This window comes from Sciurus vulgaris, assembly GCF_902686455.1.
Source record: "Sciurus vulgaris genome assembly, chromosome: 5".
Classification (NCBI taxonomy): Eukaryota; Metazoa; Chordata; class Mammalia; order Rodentia; family Sciuridae; genus Sciurus; species Sciurus vulgaris.
Window position 1 is genome coordinate 171,867,038 of NC_136465.1, and position 15,023 is coordinate 171,882,060.

Genomic DNA, 15,023 nt, shown 5'->3' on the forward strand with positions numbered 1-15,023 from the left:
ACCGCTGTGTAAAATATGATTCATCCTTCTACTAAACCCTTCTCCCCACACTCAAAAAGAATATAGAAAACCCAGCAGAGATAAGAAGTACAAATTAGCATGCGGTCCCTGATGATAAGTCACTGGCAGGCCAGGTTTCCCTGCTGAAGCGGGCCTTGCAGTGAGAGTACTCCTGGCCCAGGCATCTCACCGCAGGCTCCGTGACCGAGCAGCTCCGCGGCCCTGCCCCCAGGGGAGGCAGCATACAAGGTTCCTGCGGCCTGGGGTGGCCAAGGGAGGCCAAGGGAGGGCGGGATGGGGAGGGCTGCTTGGTCCTCGCGCCAGAGCCGGGCTGGGAGCACAGGTCCAGTAGCATGTGGTGGTTTGTGCACCTGGGGTCCAGCAGGGGAAGGGGCTTCTGGAGGGTGGTTACCCTTCCCCAGAGGACAAGGAGAGAAGCTGCCCAAGTATCCCTTGAGAGGCGAGGCTCCTTCTTGGGGCCACTTCCGTATGGCCACTAATGACAAGGACAGTGGACGTTTCCCAGCAGTACAGGGGACGGAAGGGCAGTGGGGCTCCAGGGATGCCAGGGACGGCCACCCTGGGGAAAGGTGGGATTGGCATGTCCTTAGGAGAGATTCCATCTCCCACCGCCTTCACCCTGTCAGCCCCACCCTGCCCTACAGGGAGATGGCTGCCTCAGCCCCACCCGCAGCTTGGGACCCAGGGGAGAGGGCAGAGAGCCCGGGAGTGGCGATGTCAACAAGTTCACACACTGAGCGTGGCTCAAGAAACTGGTACACACGGACAAAATAAAAGACCCCAAACTCCTCGGAAAAGCCAGGACCTGCCTGGAGCCGCTCCCCATCCCAGAGGAGAGGCGGGAAAAGGCCCTGCAGGGGACAGAGTGTCAGGAGCACTTCCAGACACACACAGCCAGCGTGCCCCCGAAGTACAGGTAGAGGAGGTTCTTCACCTCGTGAGTGATCTCGAACCCGAAGCCCTCGCCGATCACCACGTGCCAGGAGGAGCCGAACTTCTTGTCCATGGTCTCTTTGATCATCTTGGCGGCGCTCTGGAAGGGAGAGTGCTCGTAAGGGGCAGCGAGGGGCAGGAGGAGAGCCTGGCACGGGGCCCTGGCGGGAGGAGGGCCGGCTGCACCTTCCTGCTGCTCTCCTGCTAGCGGAAGCTTCCGTAAGGCCCTCCCACGGGCCACCTCCTGCCAGGGCTATGCTGCGCTGGGAACCAGACCTCCCATCGCCAGCCACGAAGAAAGGGCAAAGGCGGGTGCGCAAGCCTGAGGCCAGTCCCTGTCCAAGTCTGGCTCTGTGCGCCATGCTGGCTCTATGGACTGGCAGAATGGGGCACAAAGCTGTTCTTGGGACCAAATGACGGACACAAGAGCAGTTTGTAGACTGAGAGGCGTTGTTACCGTCCTGCAGGGCCCAGGTGAAAGGCTTTGCCCTGTAGGGGCTCCAGGGAGAGGCCAAGCTGTTTGTCCCAGTTGTGGCGACAGCCCACTGCCTCCGGTGCTGGCTGCCTCCAGAAGCTTCCCCGGCACGGAGCCGGGGTCTAGTGGGGGGGTGGAGCACCCAGCCTTCAGGTGTGGCCCATGCTCAGGCCACGTGCCAGCTGCATGCCGGGCAGAGTGTCCCATCCATTCAGTAAAGAGATCAACACTGGCCCGGTAAGGAGCTGCGGCCACCATCCCGGATTTACAGACTAGGATGCTGGGCTCCTGGAGAGCACGGAGGTGGGAAGGCTGGAGACAAGACCTGGACTTGACCCGGCCAGTCAAAGCCAGGGTGCTCAGGGTCTGCTTCCCCACCACGGTGTGACACTGGCTCCTTCCTACCACCACTGGAAACAGGCCACTGGCCACACCCGGCCACAGCGACAGTCCCTGGCGTGGGGACGGCCTATTGTTCCCTCTGGGTGGATGAGTGGATACACAGATGAATGCCGGGCGGACCTCTGCTTTCCTGGGGGGCTACCCGCACCAGCAGCCCACCGAGGGGCCTGGGGCAGGCCACGGAGACCCTCTGGCTTCACTGCCTCTGGGCGGGGCGTGACCCTCAGTGCCCGCATCAGCACCAGCCTCCAGCACCAGCCTCCAGACTCACTAAATCCAAGGGAGCCTTGGGCCTAGTCCCAGCAGGACACTTCTGGGCTGGTACAGGCATCTGGGGCCACTCAATCACACACAGGGTCAGCAAAGGCTGAGGGGCCACCTGCGCTGATGGCAGTACCTCATTGTTGTTGGAGAATTTCTCACAGGCTGTGACACATAGCTCCATGGTCTCCACTCGCATCTCCTCTGGCATGTCCGAGTGCTAGAGACAGGGCAGGTGACAAACAGAGAGAGCTTACTTAGCCCACGGCCTGGCCTCCCTGGCTGGCCTCTCCGTCCCATGCTTAAGGCACCGACGCCAGGTGGCTTCTCTGGCACAGCCTTGGGGAGGGGACTTAAATCCTGTCTGGCCTGTGGTTGAAGCGAAAGGGGTGTGACACAGAGCAGAGCACAGGGCTCTGGGGCCCAGGTTCCCTGCAAGGCCACGCCCTGCCACAGACGGGGTAGAAGGGCAGCCTGAGCCTGGGGCCAGGTGGTGGATGTGGCTTGTGACTAGACCTTCCCAGAGCAGAAGGCACAGCCTGGCCGCGCCCAGGGCTCCTGGTCCCCTCCTGCCTCCCGCCTCTTAATCAGCTTGCTGGGCTCCTCCTCCCGCGCTGAAGTCCCGCCGTGCCTGCCCTCTCCCGGAGGGACTTCGCCAGGGGTCCTCGACCCGGGGGGGTGTCAGCACTTTCACCTGCAGTGCTCTCCTCCTGGGCTCTGGAGTCCCACGTCCACTGCCCCTTGACAAGCCACCCTTCCTGGATCTTCCCTGCCTTGGTCACTCTGGAAACCACCCTCGACCCTCCTCCTGTCACACGGACCCATCCCCTGGGAGCCCTGCTGCCTGGGTGCCTCCCTCCAGGCTGCCCAGCTGGCTGCTGCACCCTCTGGGCCTCGCTGCCACTCTGGTGTCCCAAGTCCACCTCCTCGCAGCAGCTCGAGTTCTTAAACACGCCCCTCTGCTTAGGGCCCTCTGCTGGCCCCTGGCCTAGGACACACCCACAATCTCTCCTGCAGCCAGCAGCCAGGCCTGCCCAGTCTGCCCCAAGCCCCAGACCCTCCTGTCCTGTCGCCCCATGCCTGCTTCTTCTCTGCAGCTCCAGGAAGCCAAGTTCATCCCACCCCGGCTCCTGCGCCTGATTCTCTACTGGGAATGTCCCCCAGACTCTGCGAGGCTCGCTCCCTAACTTGATGCTGGCCTCTGATCTGAGCAGCCTCTCCAAAACAGCTGGCCTCTGCCTGCTCGCCCCACACACCTGTTTGTTCCTTTGCAGCACTTACTGTCTGCAACCGTGTCCTTCAAACATCCCTTTTCCGTGGGCCGGGGACATGTGTCTCATGTGCCACCGTCTCCACAGTGCCCAGAACCATGTCCAGCACGTAGCAAGAGCCTAAATATATACTTGGCAAGTGAATGAATGAGTGGAAGGATGAACAGGGTGGCCTCCTGGGTGCTCAGAGCCGAGCCAGCAGAGCCCCCTCTTCGCCCTGCAGGGCCGAGCTCCACCCACCTCTCCAGGCTGCAAGGGCCCTGGGGCTGCTGTCTCCCTGCCCAGGGCTTACCCTGACCAGAGGGAAGGTCTGCAGGCGCTTATAGTCAGCCTCGTCCTTCTTCCCCTCTGTTTCTCCCATGATCCTTCCCCGGAGGAGAGTGGGGCTTTCAGAAGGCGCTGGCACTGGCAATGAAGGCGCCCAGGAGCCTCAGGAAGCGGGCCCTGCCAACTCGGTGGGAGCAGAAAGTGTCTTTCCCCGAGGGGAGCTGTAGAAAGCAGGAGAACCAGGAGAAGAGTTGGCTCGAGAACCACACATCACAAATTAGACATGCCTCAGTAACAATCCGACACCTCCCCATCTTAACTCCTCCGCATCCTTTCCCAAATGGCCAGCAAGTCTGCAGACGGAGGGTGAGTCAACTCGAGATGCTGTAAGAACACACTGTCACTGTCAAGCCAGATACTGACTGCGGGCCAGGCCCAGGATGGAGCCTCGAGCTAGCAATCAACAAATGTGGCTTCTCCGTGTGCCCACGACACACTGGCCTTACTTCCTGGCAGACGTGGGCAGGAAGTTAAGTGTTCAGGTGACCATTGGAATCTGGGTTTATTGCCAAATGAGGGGTCCTCTCTGAAGGATCTTGATCTGTAGGGGAATGGGAACAGTGCCTTCCTTGGCACACCAGGCTCCATGGCTGTCCCTTCTGCTCCCTCTCAGGTCACTGGGTCCTCTCTGGCCGGCCCAGACTGGATCCCGGTACTGGTTTCGCCACTAACCAGCAGAATAGCCTGGGCCTCAGATTCCCCATCAGTGACCCAGGGACAGTCACAGCTATCTCACAGGGCCACCAGGAGAACTCAGTGAGGCAAGGCACATGGAGCAAGAAGCACAGAGCCGGGCATGTGGCAGGCACGTCATTCCCTGTCTGCCTCCCAGGGGAATCAAGGGAGAGACTGGGTATGACAGGGAAGTTATAAAACTTATACACACATACGGGTCCCCCCACGAAATCTAGTTATCAATAACAGAAGGGGCTTTTCCTAAAGAGATGCGCCTGGATCCTAAGTGACTGGGAGCACGGGGGACATCGATGTTTTTCTTTCATCCTGTATCAGTGTGTCCTCTAATTCAAAAGGCTTTTGAATCTCAGAAGCAGTACTGACATATGGGTACAAATCACTGAGATAATGACACTTTTTAAATAATCTGTACTGAATGAATCCAGCCAAATAATATTATTCTAGCATTTCTCACTTTCCAGAACAAATTTACTTTTACTGTACTGCTACTGAACTCAGAAATGCCTGCCATAGTAACTAACAGGTAGGTATAAATATTTTATTTAAAAAATGTTTTTAGGATGGGGCCTTACTATTTTGCTCAGGTTAGACCCAGACTCCTGGGCTCAAGAGACCTCCTGCATAGCTCAGCCTCCTGGCTAACAGGTGTGATAGAATGTTCTGGGTGCTAATGCTGTTTCAGTCACTGTTCCAAGTGCTTCACGTCGTGCATTTATGCAGCTCATCACTGTAATGACCCAGAAGTCAGGGCCTGGGTGAGTGGAGGCAGGAGGCTTCGCACTGCTGGCCAGAGGTTACCCAGCTACCCAGCAAGGGAGCAGCAGAGCCAGGTCTGCATCCAGGTGCTACAATGGGGTGGGCGCTCTGGAGCTTTATTCTTTGGGCCTCCTGGCTTCACACATGGTGGCATCACAGCGCGTTCGTGGGCCTGGCCACTAGGTTTGGCTCGGGAGATCCCGCAGTGGTGTGAATTTTGCCTTCCCTTTCGGCATCTAGTGTTCTAATGTGACTGTGACCCTGGGTTGCCAAGCACAGCTCCCTGGGCACGCTTTCCAGGCTGGGCTGGATGCTCTGTCGCTTTCGAAGCCCTCAGTGCCTCCCCTCGGCTTTCCTGGGGAGGCTGGAAGCCTGGTGAAGCTCCATGGCCCCACCACATTGGTATTTTCTGATCTCCCAGGGGACAGATGGCTCCTCGTATCTCTTACTTCTGGGCATTGGTACCACTCAGATATTAGCAGTTTTTGTCTGTCTCTGCTCGCGCTGGCAGATTACCAGGCACAACCCCATTGTACTTTCCAGTCAGGTTTCTTATTTCACAAAATCCAGTGGATCATTTGTCTTTGCTCATTAAGTTAAGGCCCTCTCCAGTTCTGCCCTGTCCTGCCAGCTTCAGGAATGGCCACTTTATTGCCCCCTCCGCCACCATCTTCAAGGTGACAAAGGCAGCAGCTACCCTGATTATGGAAGTGTCCCAGGGCTCTCTGGCTTGCTGACCTCTGGGAAGTTCAAGTGGGAATGACTGAAAACGTGGAAGTGGCCGCTGCGGCATCGCCCACCTGAATATTACGATTCATTCAGTTCATCCTTGGAGCTAGAGGGCCAGAAGCGGGAGGCAGGAAGGGACTTGGGAGCCACTGTGCGCATGCCAACCCAGGTGGTCAGGGTCTGGGGCAGCTCCTCACACCTGCTCCACCTAGAGAATCCTAGGGAAACGCAGGAGACCTCAGAGTCTACCCAAGCCCACGCTTCCGGAACAAAAGAAGGAGAAGCCCCAGGGACAACATGGGGTCTGGCCCGTGGAGGAGGGAACTGCTTCGGACCACAGGTCAGAACACTTAGGTCTGAAAGCTGGTTTGGAAGGGAAGTGAGTTCTTCCCATTTCCTTGCTCTCTGGCCTTGGGCAAGTAATTGAACCTGGCCTTGGTCTGCTCTATGAACCAGGAAACTAAATCCCATCTTATGTTCAGAAAGCTGATGCAAGTCCACACGTGTGCACGCGAAGGCTTTCACTGTTACGGCTCTCTGCACGGTCATTGCCCTCTTCTCTATGACCGCGCCTTAGCATTGGCCAAGACTCGCTCAACTTTAAGAACCAAGTTCATGAAGGACTGTGATTTATCACTGCAAATAGCTTTTCCTAATACTACCTACACTTCTGTAGTATATCAGGGAGGAGATTTACAGGATGAAAAGTTATGGTTGGTGATAATGTGCTTCCAAATACAGAAAGGTACGAGGATCTTTTATGACACTATATTATTATAGTTCAGCTGCAGTCATTCAGCCATGATTAGAGAACCCTGCTGAGAGGATGCTACCCAAAATAGCAGGACTAGGAGTTATAATAACCGTAACCATCTCCCATGTGAACGAGCACGTGCCTGCAAGAAGCCACGCCAGGCTCGGAAGGCCTTTTAATAATGTAAATGTGTCCATGCCACAGGACTTGGATGTTCCAGGGACTGAAGCTTGACCCCATGCCACCTGCCCAGGGGCAACCTTGCTCTCTCCGGCTGCCCTTTACCTTCCCCCTCCTGGGGCTCCTCTCTCAGCCTCACCCAGAGACACAGACAGGGCTCCCTCTCATCACAAGACTGTCTTGCTCTTCCTTATTCTTTTGTGGCACTGACCTCAGTCACCATTTTTAATTTTCTTCTGAAGCATTTGTGGAGAATACATATGAGTCAGGGTCTGTGTGTGCGAGGGGTGGGGAAAGGAGTGGACTCTGGGAAACAGGCTAAAGGGATCTGCCAGCCCCCTGGGTGGAGGGAGCCTAGTCACTCAATGCCGGAAACTATGCATCTGAGACTCTGCGGGCCACCAGCACGTCCTAGTGGTTCCGAGAGCAGCCTCCACGGGCAGGTCTGAATTCACATCTCAGTACCACTTCAGACAACTGCTCACTGCTCCAGGCCTTGGTTCTCTCAGCTGGGATCAGGAATACAGGGGGCTTTCCCTCCCAGTAAGGATCAGCTATCACTGATGGAGCAGGCAGGGAACCTCCCATGTCCTTCTTCATAGACCAGCCACTCACGCGTCCAAACATTCAGCCAAACAAACCATTTCCCAAGTTCCTACTGTGTGCAAACCACTGTGATAGTGCAGGAGGAGGGAAGTCACAAGGGAACTGGGCACAGCCTGTCCAAGTCAGGCCCAGGTGGCAGGGCGTGGTCACAGTGTGCCTTTACACACACTGTCTCCCGTCAACCTTACGTGGTCTGAGGCAGCACCTGGAGCTAGAAGGTTTGTGGCTGGCTCAAGGCGCACAATGAGTGAGCGAGAGCCAGGCCCTGAGCCCAGATCTACTTCTCTGACTTCTGTGCTTTCTCCCTTATCACTTTGGTATTGGCAGCCACCATTATTGCCATCTGTCTAGGCCTGTCTCCGGCGCCCAGCCACGTCGGAGACACACACATGCGCACCTTGGTCATACCCACCTCTTCCTGACATGCCTGTGCTCCACCTTCTAGCAAGCACACCAACAAAGCTGGCGAGGGAGGAGGAAGGGCCACACGTGAGGACGGTGTGGAAGGCAGGGTTTCCCAGGGGCCTGGGTTCGCAGACCAGCTCAGAGTGGGGGGCATACCCAGGGTTGCCAGTCTTCCATTTTGCTAAGTAAGAGCAGTAAACATGTTGCCTACTATACACGAGGGAGACGTAGCAGGAAGGAGGAGATGACTGCAGAATAAAGGTCAGCCCTTCTCAAGGCAAGATGGCTACTTTTCAGACACACACGCAGGCTGTTCTGTTTTGTTTTGCTAACACTGCCCTTCGATTTTCTCACTTTACTAAGGTCCAGTGAAAACTGCATGTGCCTCAGACCACGGGGAGGGAGGAGGAAGAAGCTAAGGAAGGAAGCGGGTATGGGGGGGAGGGAGGGACATCTGTCGACTGGTGGAGACTGGCAGTTCCCACCGTTACCTCTGTCTGACACCATGTGATAAATGACACTGACTGATGGTACTCCCTCATGGACATACCCAAATTTGGATGAAATCCCAAACATTTTTGTCAAGATACAAGTCTAACAGAAGGTCACGGCCATGGCAGCCATCAGCGCTGTGCGAGAGCAGCTGCTTGCGGGCGGCAGTTCCGTGGTCTCCCACCCCTTGGCTTTCCCACTTGGTAGAACAGATTTCAACGCAAGGGACTAAGAATGACATTATCACAGAAAGAAGTTGGACTCAGCCAGCACTGATTTATTTCTTAAAAACTCATTCACAATTGCTAATTGCCGGTGACATCTCACAACCCATCACGACTTCACCAAGCCTTGTGAGTCCAGACAATTCCCTGAGGCTGAGGGACTTCATCTAGTCTCTTCTAGATGTCCCAGAGCACAAAGACCAGATGGCAGAAGTCCAAGAAATATGCAAATTGTAATTAAATTATATTTCATTAGCCCCTTGGGAAGGGAGAGGACCTAGCAAAGTTATCTGATCATATTTATGGCAACTCACCTTAAGCCAGGCACCAGAAGGGGCATGCTACACACAGGATCTCTTTACTCCCTCAGTAACTATCAGGCAGGCACTGTTATTCCTATTCTACTGATGAGCACACAGCCTGAGAGAAGGAGAGACTCTCCACCCAGCTGATAAATGGAGGAGCTGGGACTCCATCAATGACTTTAAGCAAGAGAAGGAGTTCACGGTCTAACAGACCAACACACATGCACAAGGAGTTATGATGGTTCCAGAAAATGTCACAAGACAGATGTAGAGAAGAGGGAAGAAAAGAATTCGGGAGGGGAAGGGGGTACTAAGAGAGGACAGCAAGGGAAGCTTGGGGGTGGGGGCAGTGGCAGCACAGGAGTCAGGCCTTCAAAGGTAAGTGGGATCCTGACAGGTGGGCAGGTGAGAAACCCTTCCAGGCAGCAGGATGAGCGAACAGTATAACTGAGGCAGAAAGCTCAAAGCATTTTCTGGAGAAATGCAACAGTCCAATTTGGCTGAAGAATAGAATTTATCAGAGAAGGAAGAAATAAGGCTGGGCACGGGGGAAGGCTGGGGTTGGGTTGTGGAAGTATAAAAGACCCCAAAACCCAGGCTTACGAAGTGTGGCTATAATTTGTGCGTGTGGGGAATGGAAAGGCCTTCAGAGCGTCCTTGGTGGTTGGTGTCAGGGCTGTGTGTTTTGGTGGGTTGTGTGATGCTGTCATTGTCTCATCTTTGGAGAGAGGAGATAGTGACCAGCGTCAGGAAGCCCATGTGACAGACATCAAAGACCTGAGCCAGGGTGGCAGCTTAAGGAATGGAGAGGATGGCAAGATCAAAACAATTTGACAATTGCCCAAGTGGAATGGGCACAGTAGAGTGACCGCCAATGCCCCAAAAGGACAAAGATGCTACTGACAGAGCCAGGGGAAACCAGCAGATGGATGGGAAAGCAGGTCAGTTTGATTTTAGAACTCCTGAGTTTAAGCTGCTGACAAGATGTGCAAACGGAGGAATCTAATTTGAATCATGGATAACCAGGGGCAGAAGGGAAGCCATTGAGTCCCACCAGTGCATCACTCTATCAATTGCTTCCTGCCTCCTCATAAGTATCCCTAACTGCAAAGCACAGACAAAAGATCAAAACTGGAGATGTGGATCTGAGAATCAACTGGAGAAATGACAGCTGATGCTGTTGGATATTGGTTAATATTCCCCGAGGGGGAAAAATGTGGGAAAGTAAGATAAATGAGAGAGGAAGGAAGGAAACAAATACTGAATTTACATTGGGTCGGACTCTATCCTTCAAGTCATATCCTCAGAATCCCAAAGGAGATGCGCTGTGGCACGCTGGTTTTATATATGCACTGGTGCCCAGAGAGGTTAGGTAACCTGCAAGGGTCCTGCAAGTGGGAATCCAAAGTAGGTTTGCCAGTTCTCTGCATTACATTTCTCCCATGGAGAAAACATCCTCAGGGAAACCTGCAGTTGGGTCAAAGAATAATATCCTTGGACGCCAAGTCCAAGAGGCCTTCCAGACCATTCGAACCGAGTTCTCAATTACAGATGGGGAGACTGCGGCCCCAAGAGTAACGACCAGTCCGGAGTCCCATTAGTTGCCAACTCTCCAAGCCAAGCAGTCTTGGGCCGAGGCGAGGGCGACCATCAGCCCAGACGCGGAAGCGGGGATTACTTCGCGAAAGGTGGGGGGATCGAGGTGCGGGGGGGAGTCGGATCAGAGAGGCTGCGCGAGCGCGAAGCTGGACGCGGCGTCGGGTGGGGGGAGAGGCGGCCTGCACAGTCGCGATGGCGAATCTGTCACGACCGGGCTCGCAGGTCCCCTAAGTGGGGCTGCGGGGGGAGGTCCTGGGGCTGGGGAACAGCAGGCAGGAGACTGAGGTGGGGCCTCGGCGGTGGGCGAGGCCTCGTCCGCCCCGCGTTGCCTCCCGCCCTCCCTCCAGGCCAGCCCTCCCCGCCTGGCTGCCCGCCGCGCCCCGGGGCCTCACCTGCTCCCGCGGGGGCCGGAGCCGGGGCCGCAGCCAGCGCACCCCCGCCAGGGTTGTCAAGGAGCAAACAAGAGTGTCTTAGCAACCAGCAAGGAAGTCCTGCCCCCTCGCCGGACGTTGACAGGAATTTCACTTGTTATTGGTGTAGAAAAGTGTCAATCGTGTGGAAGGGACCTACGACGCACGGGTTTGCACGGAAGGGGGCGTGACTTAAGGCTAGGGGGCGGGGCTTCGCTTATAGTCGTCTTAAGTGTGCCCGAGGAGCCGGGGACAGACTGAAGTTGTCGGTTTGCACCGAACTTGGAGGGGTGGTATTACCTTGGAGGGTTTTCGACATTTGAAATAACAAATGTTGGTGTGGTGACACTGAGCTGCTGCTTTATTAGGCTCTCAGAAGCCTATTCAATTCTCACCTCCCTCCTGAACACAGTCCCTTCTGAACTAGTGAAGCTAAGGAACCACTAAGGAAACCAGGTGCTCTTTCCACCTCGCCACACCCTCCTCCAAGGTCCCCTGCCTGGTCGCTAGGAGACATCTGTATCGTCTAAATGCAGACGCAGTTGTCCAGAGCCTGCCTTTGATGCCTCTCGGGAGGACAATTAATGAAAATTATTAGTTCAACTGGGAGAAGGGGAGGGGGAGGTACCAGCAGATTACACTGGGTGGATCAAAGGGTGCGTGAGGTACTCCATAATTTTAAACATTTACTTCATGTTTACTTCGGGGTGGAAGCCCTGTTGTCCCTGGCTGTTACTGGGAGCTCAACCACAAGATGAGGACCTTGATTCCACCGAAGGCACAGGCCAGTGGGCCGGCACAGTTCAGTGGGGGACTACTGGTGGCTTCCTGGTGAAGCTTAGGTGTAGAGCAAATATAGTGTAGGTGGAGGCCCTGGGGGTAAAGACGCAGAAGGAAGGAGGAGAAGGCAGAAGGGGTTCGATGCTGGGTTCAGGAACTCGAATGCGCCCCCAAGTGAGATAGGAATGGGGGAGAGTAGCTGTTGGAGGATTTCGGGCAGGGCAGTAACAAGGTCTTATTTGAGATCCAAAAAGATCACTTAGGTGGTGAAGACAGTGGGCTGGATTTGGAGTGTGTAGACCAAAGCCGGCCCGATGGGTTTGGTTTTGAGACTTGGCAGCTTGAAGTGCGGTAGGCCCCTGCCGGTTCCCAGCTTGCCTCCCTGGCACGTTCTGAGGGTCCATGGAATGTCTCACTCGGCCTCCAGATTTTTTAAATCCTCTCTGCCAACTCTGTGCGAGATGGAAGGTGGCCTTTGAGTGGGCTGACGCTCTCGCTTCCGCCTCTCACCCAAACTTCTCCAGCAGGGGGTCCACACTTGCTGTCTTCTTTCTCAGTCTCCCGCCTACTGCAATCTGGCTTCCACTCCCACAACACCACCCAAACTCCCTCTTTCACAGTTACCAGTGACCTCCTGAGCAGTGGAATCTGAAGGACCCACTTCCCGTCTCTACGATACTGGGCCTGTTGCCTCTGTTGACTTGAATCTGCTCTCCATGCCCTTCCTCGGCGACTCTAGCATGCAGATCCAAGGCCCCAGTGCTCCACGGGGAGGGGCGGGAATGGGGTCCTCCCCCGCATGCAGAGTTGCTGCTGCATCCCAACACCTGCAGCACCCCACTCTCTTGCACCTCTGCAGGCCCCCTTCCTGGGCTCTTCTTTCTTTGCTCTCCGTGCTTAACTCACCCTCTTTTCTTCTCACCAGTGGTCTCAAACGTCTTGCTACCTTGAGTCACCTACGCCTCTGCAGCAGCGTTTCCCTCCATCTCATTCCTGGGGTTCTTCCTGGAAGCGTAGTAGAGTATGTACTCTGGAGTCTTCCTGGTGGTTCTGAACCCTCCGCCAGGGGCTTAGGCTGTCCCATGCATGTCTTGTTGGCAGTTGCTGCCCTAAGGACTGTCCCTTGGGTACCTCATTCGACGCAGGAGTCTGTGGCTTCCATCATCAATGTCCTAAATTCCGATGGCCCCTGAATTTACTCTTCAGATTAGGTTTTGAGCTCCAGGCCCAAATAGCCAATTGTCTCCTGGCCATCTCCACCAGGATGTCCTTCAAACCCTGCAAACTCAATGTGTCCCAGACTAAACTGGCCGCTTCCCTCCAGTCTACTCCCCTGCCTTCACCATTTTAGTAAATGGCACCATCTCTCACCCCTTTACCTCCCCCAGACCCCAGAGAGTTGCCCTTCCCACTCCCCTGCCATTGCCCATGTTGTGGTTTGGACACAGGAATATTCAGAGGTGAACTGGTTAGATTAAGAGAGCTGGAACCTAGTCAGCCATCCTAATTTGAATGGACTAACTGGGTGGTACCTGTAAGCAGGAGGGATGTAGCTGGAGGAGGTGGGTCACTGGGGGCGTGCCCCAGAAGGGTGTGTCTTTCCTGTGCCCCCCGCCCCATCCCTGCTTCCTGGTCACCATGAAGTGAGCCACACACCTCCGCCACATCCTTCCCCCTTCATGTTCTGGGCTCAGAGCAAGGGAATCAGTCAACCATGGACCGAACCTCTGAAACCATGAGCCAAAATGAACTTTTCCTCTTCTAAGCGGTTCTTGTGAGGTGTTTTGGTCACAGCAACCAAAAGCTGACTAACATAGCCCTCCTCTGGCCAGTCACCTCTGCCGGTTCTGACTCCTGTCTTCCAGTACAGTACCTTCCGGTCATGTTCCGGGCCTCCCTATGGGCCCAGCACAACGATCCCGCCTGTATTGTTGCAACAACTTCCAAACGGGACTCCCTGCCTGCAGTGGCCCTTCTCTGACCCATTCTCCATACCAGTCTCATCCGTTAAACAGCTGCTTCTCTCCCTCCTCGGTGCCCCCATGCTTGCCCGGTGCCATCCTCGTGCCACGGCCTGCAGCCAGGGCTCCTCGTGGGGGCTGTGCTTTTTCCATCTCTTCTTGCTGCTCCATCCTGTGAGCCATGCCCCAAGGATGCCAGCTCCCCTGCCTGTCCGCACACGCCCGGTCGCTTCTCACCTCCCGCCTCAGCTCACGCGTCCTCTCTCACGTTCTCCCTCCACTCTTATCTTAGGGGAGCCCATAGCTTTTGGCCTAAACCCGACACCCTGGGATCCCATCGTGTGTAAGCAGGAGTCCTTTGTGTTCCGTCTGCTGCGGTGCGTGTTGCTGTCACTGCGCTTCTCCTCTGGCTCCTGTGGTTTAATTCTCCGTCTCCTCGGGTCTCCTTAAGAGCAGGGACCACCCTGTGTTCCTCGCAGGGCCCAACAGAGAGCAGGCACTCGGGCTGCTTTATTCCTCTTAGTGGACGTGTGACTTCACTCACAGGCTGTGCCCTTTCCCAGAGCAGAACTGGCTGCTTGCTAGCTGTGACAGATCTGTGTCACAACTCCCTGGGGCTCATTCTTGGTGGCTTCCTCCCTGGCTCAGTCCCACAAGTCGCCTCCTTCATGACTCCTGGAACTTTGTCCCTGCCTTTCTCTCCGACCCTGTTCACTGAAATTTAACCATTCTGAGTCCTTGTTTCAGAAAGAACCAACTTTTGATGTTATTCTCTTTATAATATTTTTCATTTTCTATTTTATTAGTTTCTATTCTTTTCTTTATTTTCTCCTTCTTTTTGTTTGATTTGTTCTTCTTTTTCTCTTTGCTAACATATATTTCAAGGCTTAAAAGTTCCCTCTGAATCTCCCACATTTTGTTATTCTATATTTTCTTTATCATTTAGTTCAAATGGTCTAGTCAAAGATTCCTTCCTTGATCCACTCATGGATCCATGAGTTATTTATAAGTGAAGTGCTTCATTGTAAACATCTGGGTATTAGCTGGCTTCTTCTATTATTGATTTCTGGCCAGTATGCTTTCTTTCTTAGAACTTACTGACTTAACACAAATTTATCATCTGTGATAGTTCTGGAGGTCAGATGTCTGAAACAGGTCTTACTGGACCCAAATCACTGTCTCCAGGGCTGCCTTCCTTCCTAAGAGAGAGACTCTTATTTCCTGTTGTTTTTTTTTTTTCCCAGCTTACAGAGTTTCCTTCATTCCTGGGTCACAGCCCCGTCCATCTTCAAAGCCAGCATTGACTGGTTGAGTCTAAAATTGCCTCTCTCTGACACTGGCTCTTCTGCCTTCCTCCTCCAGCTCTAAGCACCCTTGTGATAACATTGGGTCCATGTAGATAACCCAGGATCCTATTTCATCTGATTAGCAACACT

At 54.6% G+C, this 15,023-nt stretch overlaps 1 protein-coding gene across 1 annotated transcript; it reads right to left on the minus strand.

The window, feature by feature from the left end:
• Positions 1–760: 760 nt before the first annotated feature.
• DNAL4 (dynein axonemal light chain 4) lies at positions 761–10,955 on the minus strand. Its single transcript, XM_079140578.1, has 4 exons — positions 10,829–10,955; positions 3,656–3,851; positions 2,229–2,312; positions 761–1,054 (listed from the first exon to the last, which is right to left on the minus strand). Exons 2-4 carry the CDS (start codon positions 3,722–3,724, stop codon positions 890–892), a joined length of 318 nt encoding a protein of 105 aa, XP_078996704.1. The 5' UTR covers positions 3,725–3,851; positions 10,829–10,955; the 3' UTR covers positions 761–889.
• Positions 10,956–15,023: the final 4,068 nt, after the last annotated feature.

Bases quoted from the DNA above. Each gene is read 5' to 3' on its own strand.
- DNAL4 (XM_079140578.1), bottom strand. From the start codon at position 3,724: ATGGGAGAAACAGAGGGGAAGAAGGACGAGGCTGACTATAAGCGCCTG. The intron at 2,313-3,655 runs GTAAGCCCTGGG...CCCTGTCTCTAG, and splicing joins AGACCTTCCCTCTGGTCAGG to CACTCGGACATGCCAGAGGA. The intron at 1,055-2,228 runs GTACTGCCATCA...TCTCCCTTCCAG, and splicing joins AATTCTCCAACAACAATGAG to AGCGCCGCCAAGATGATCAA.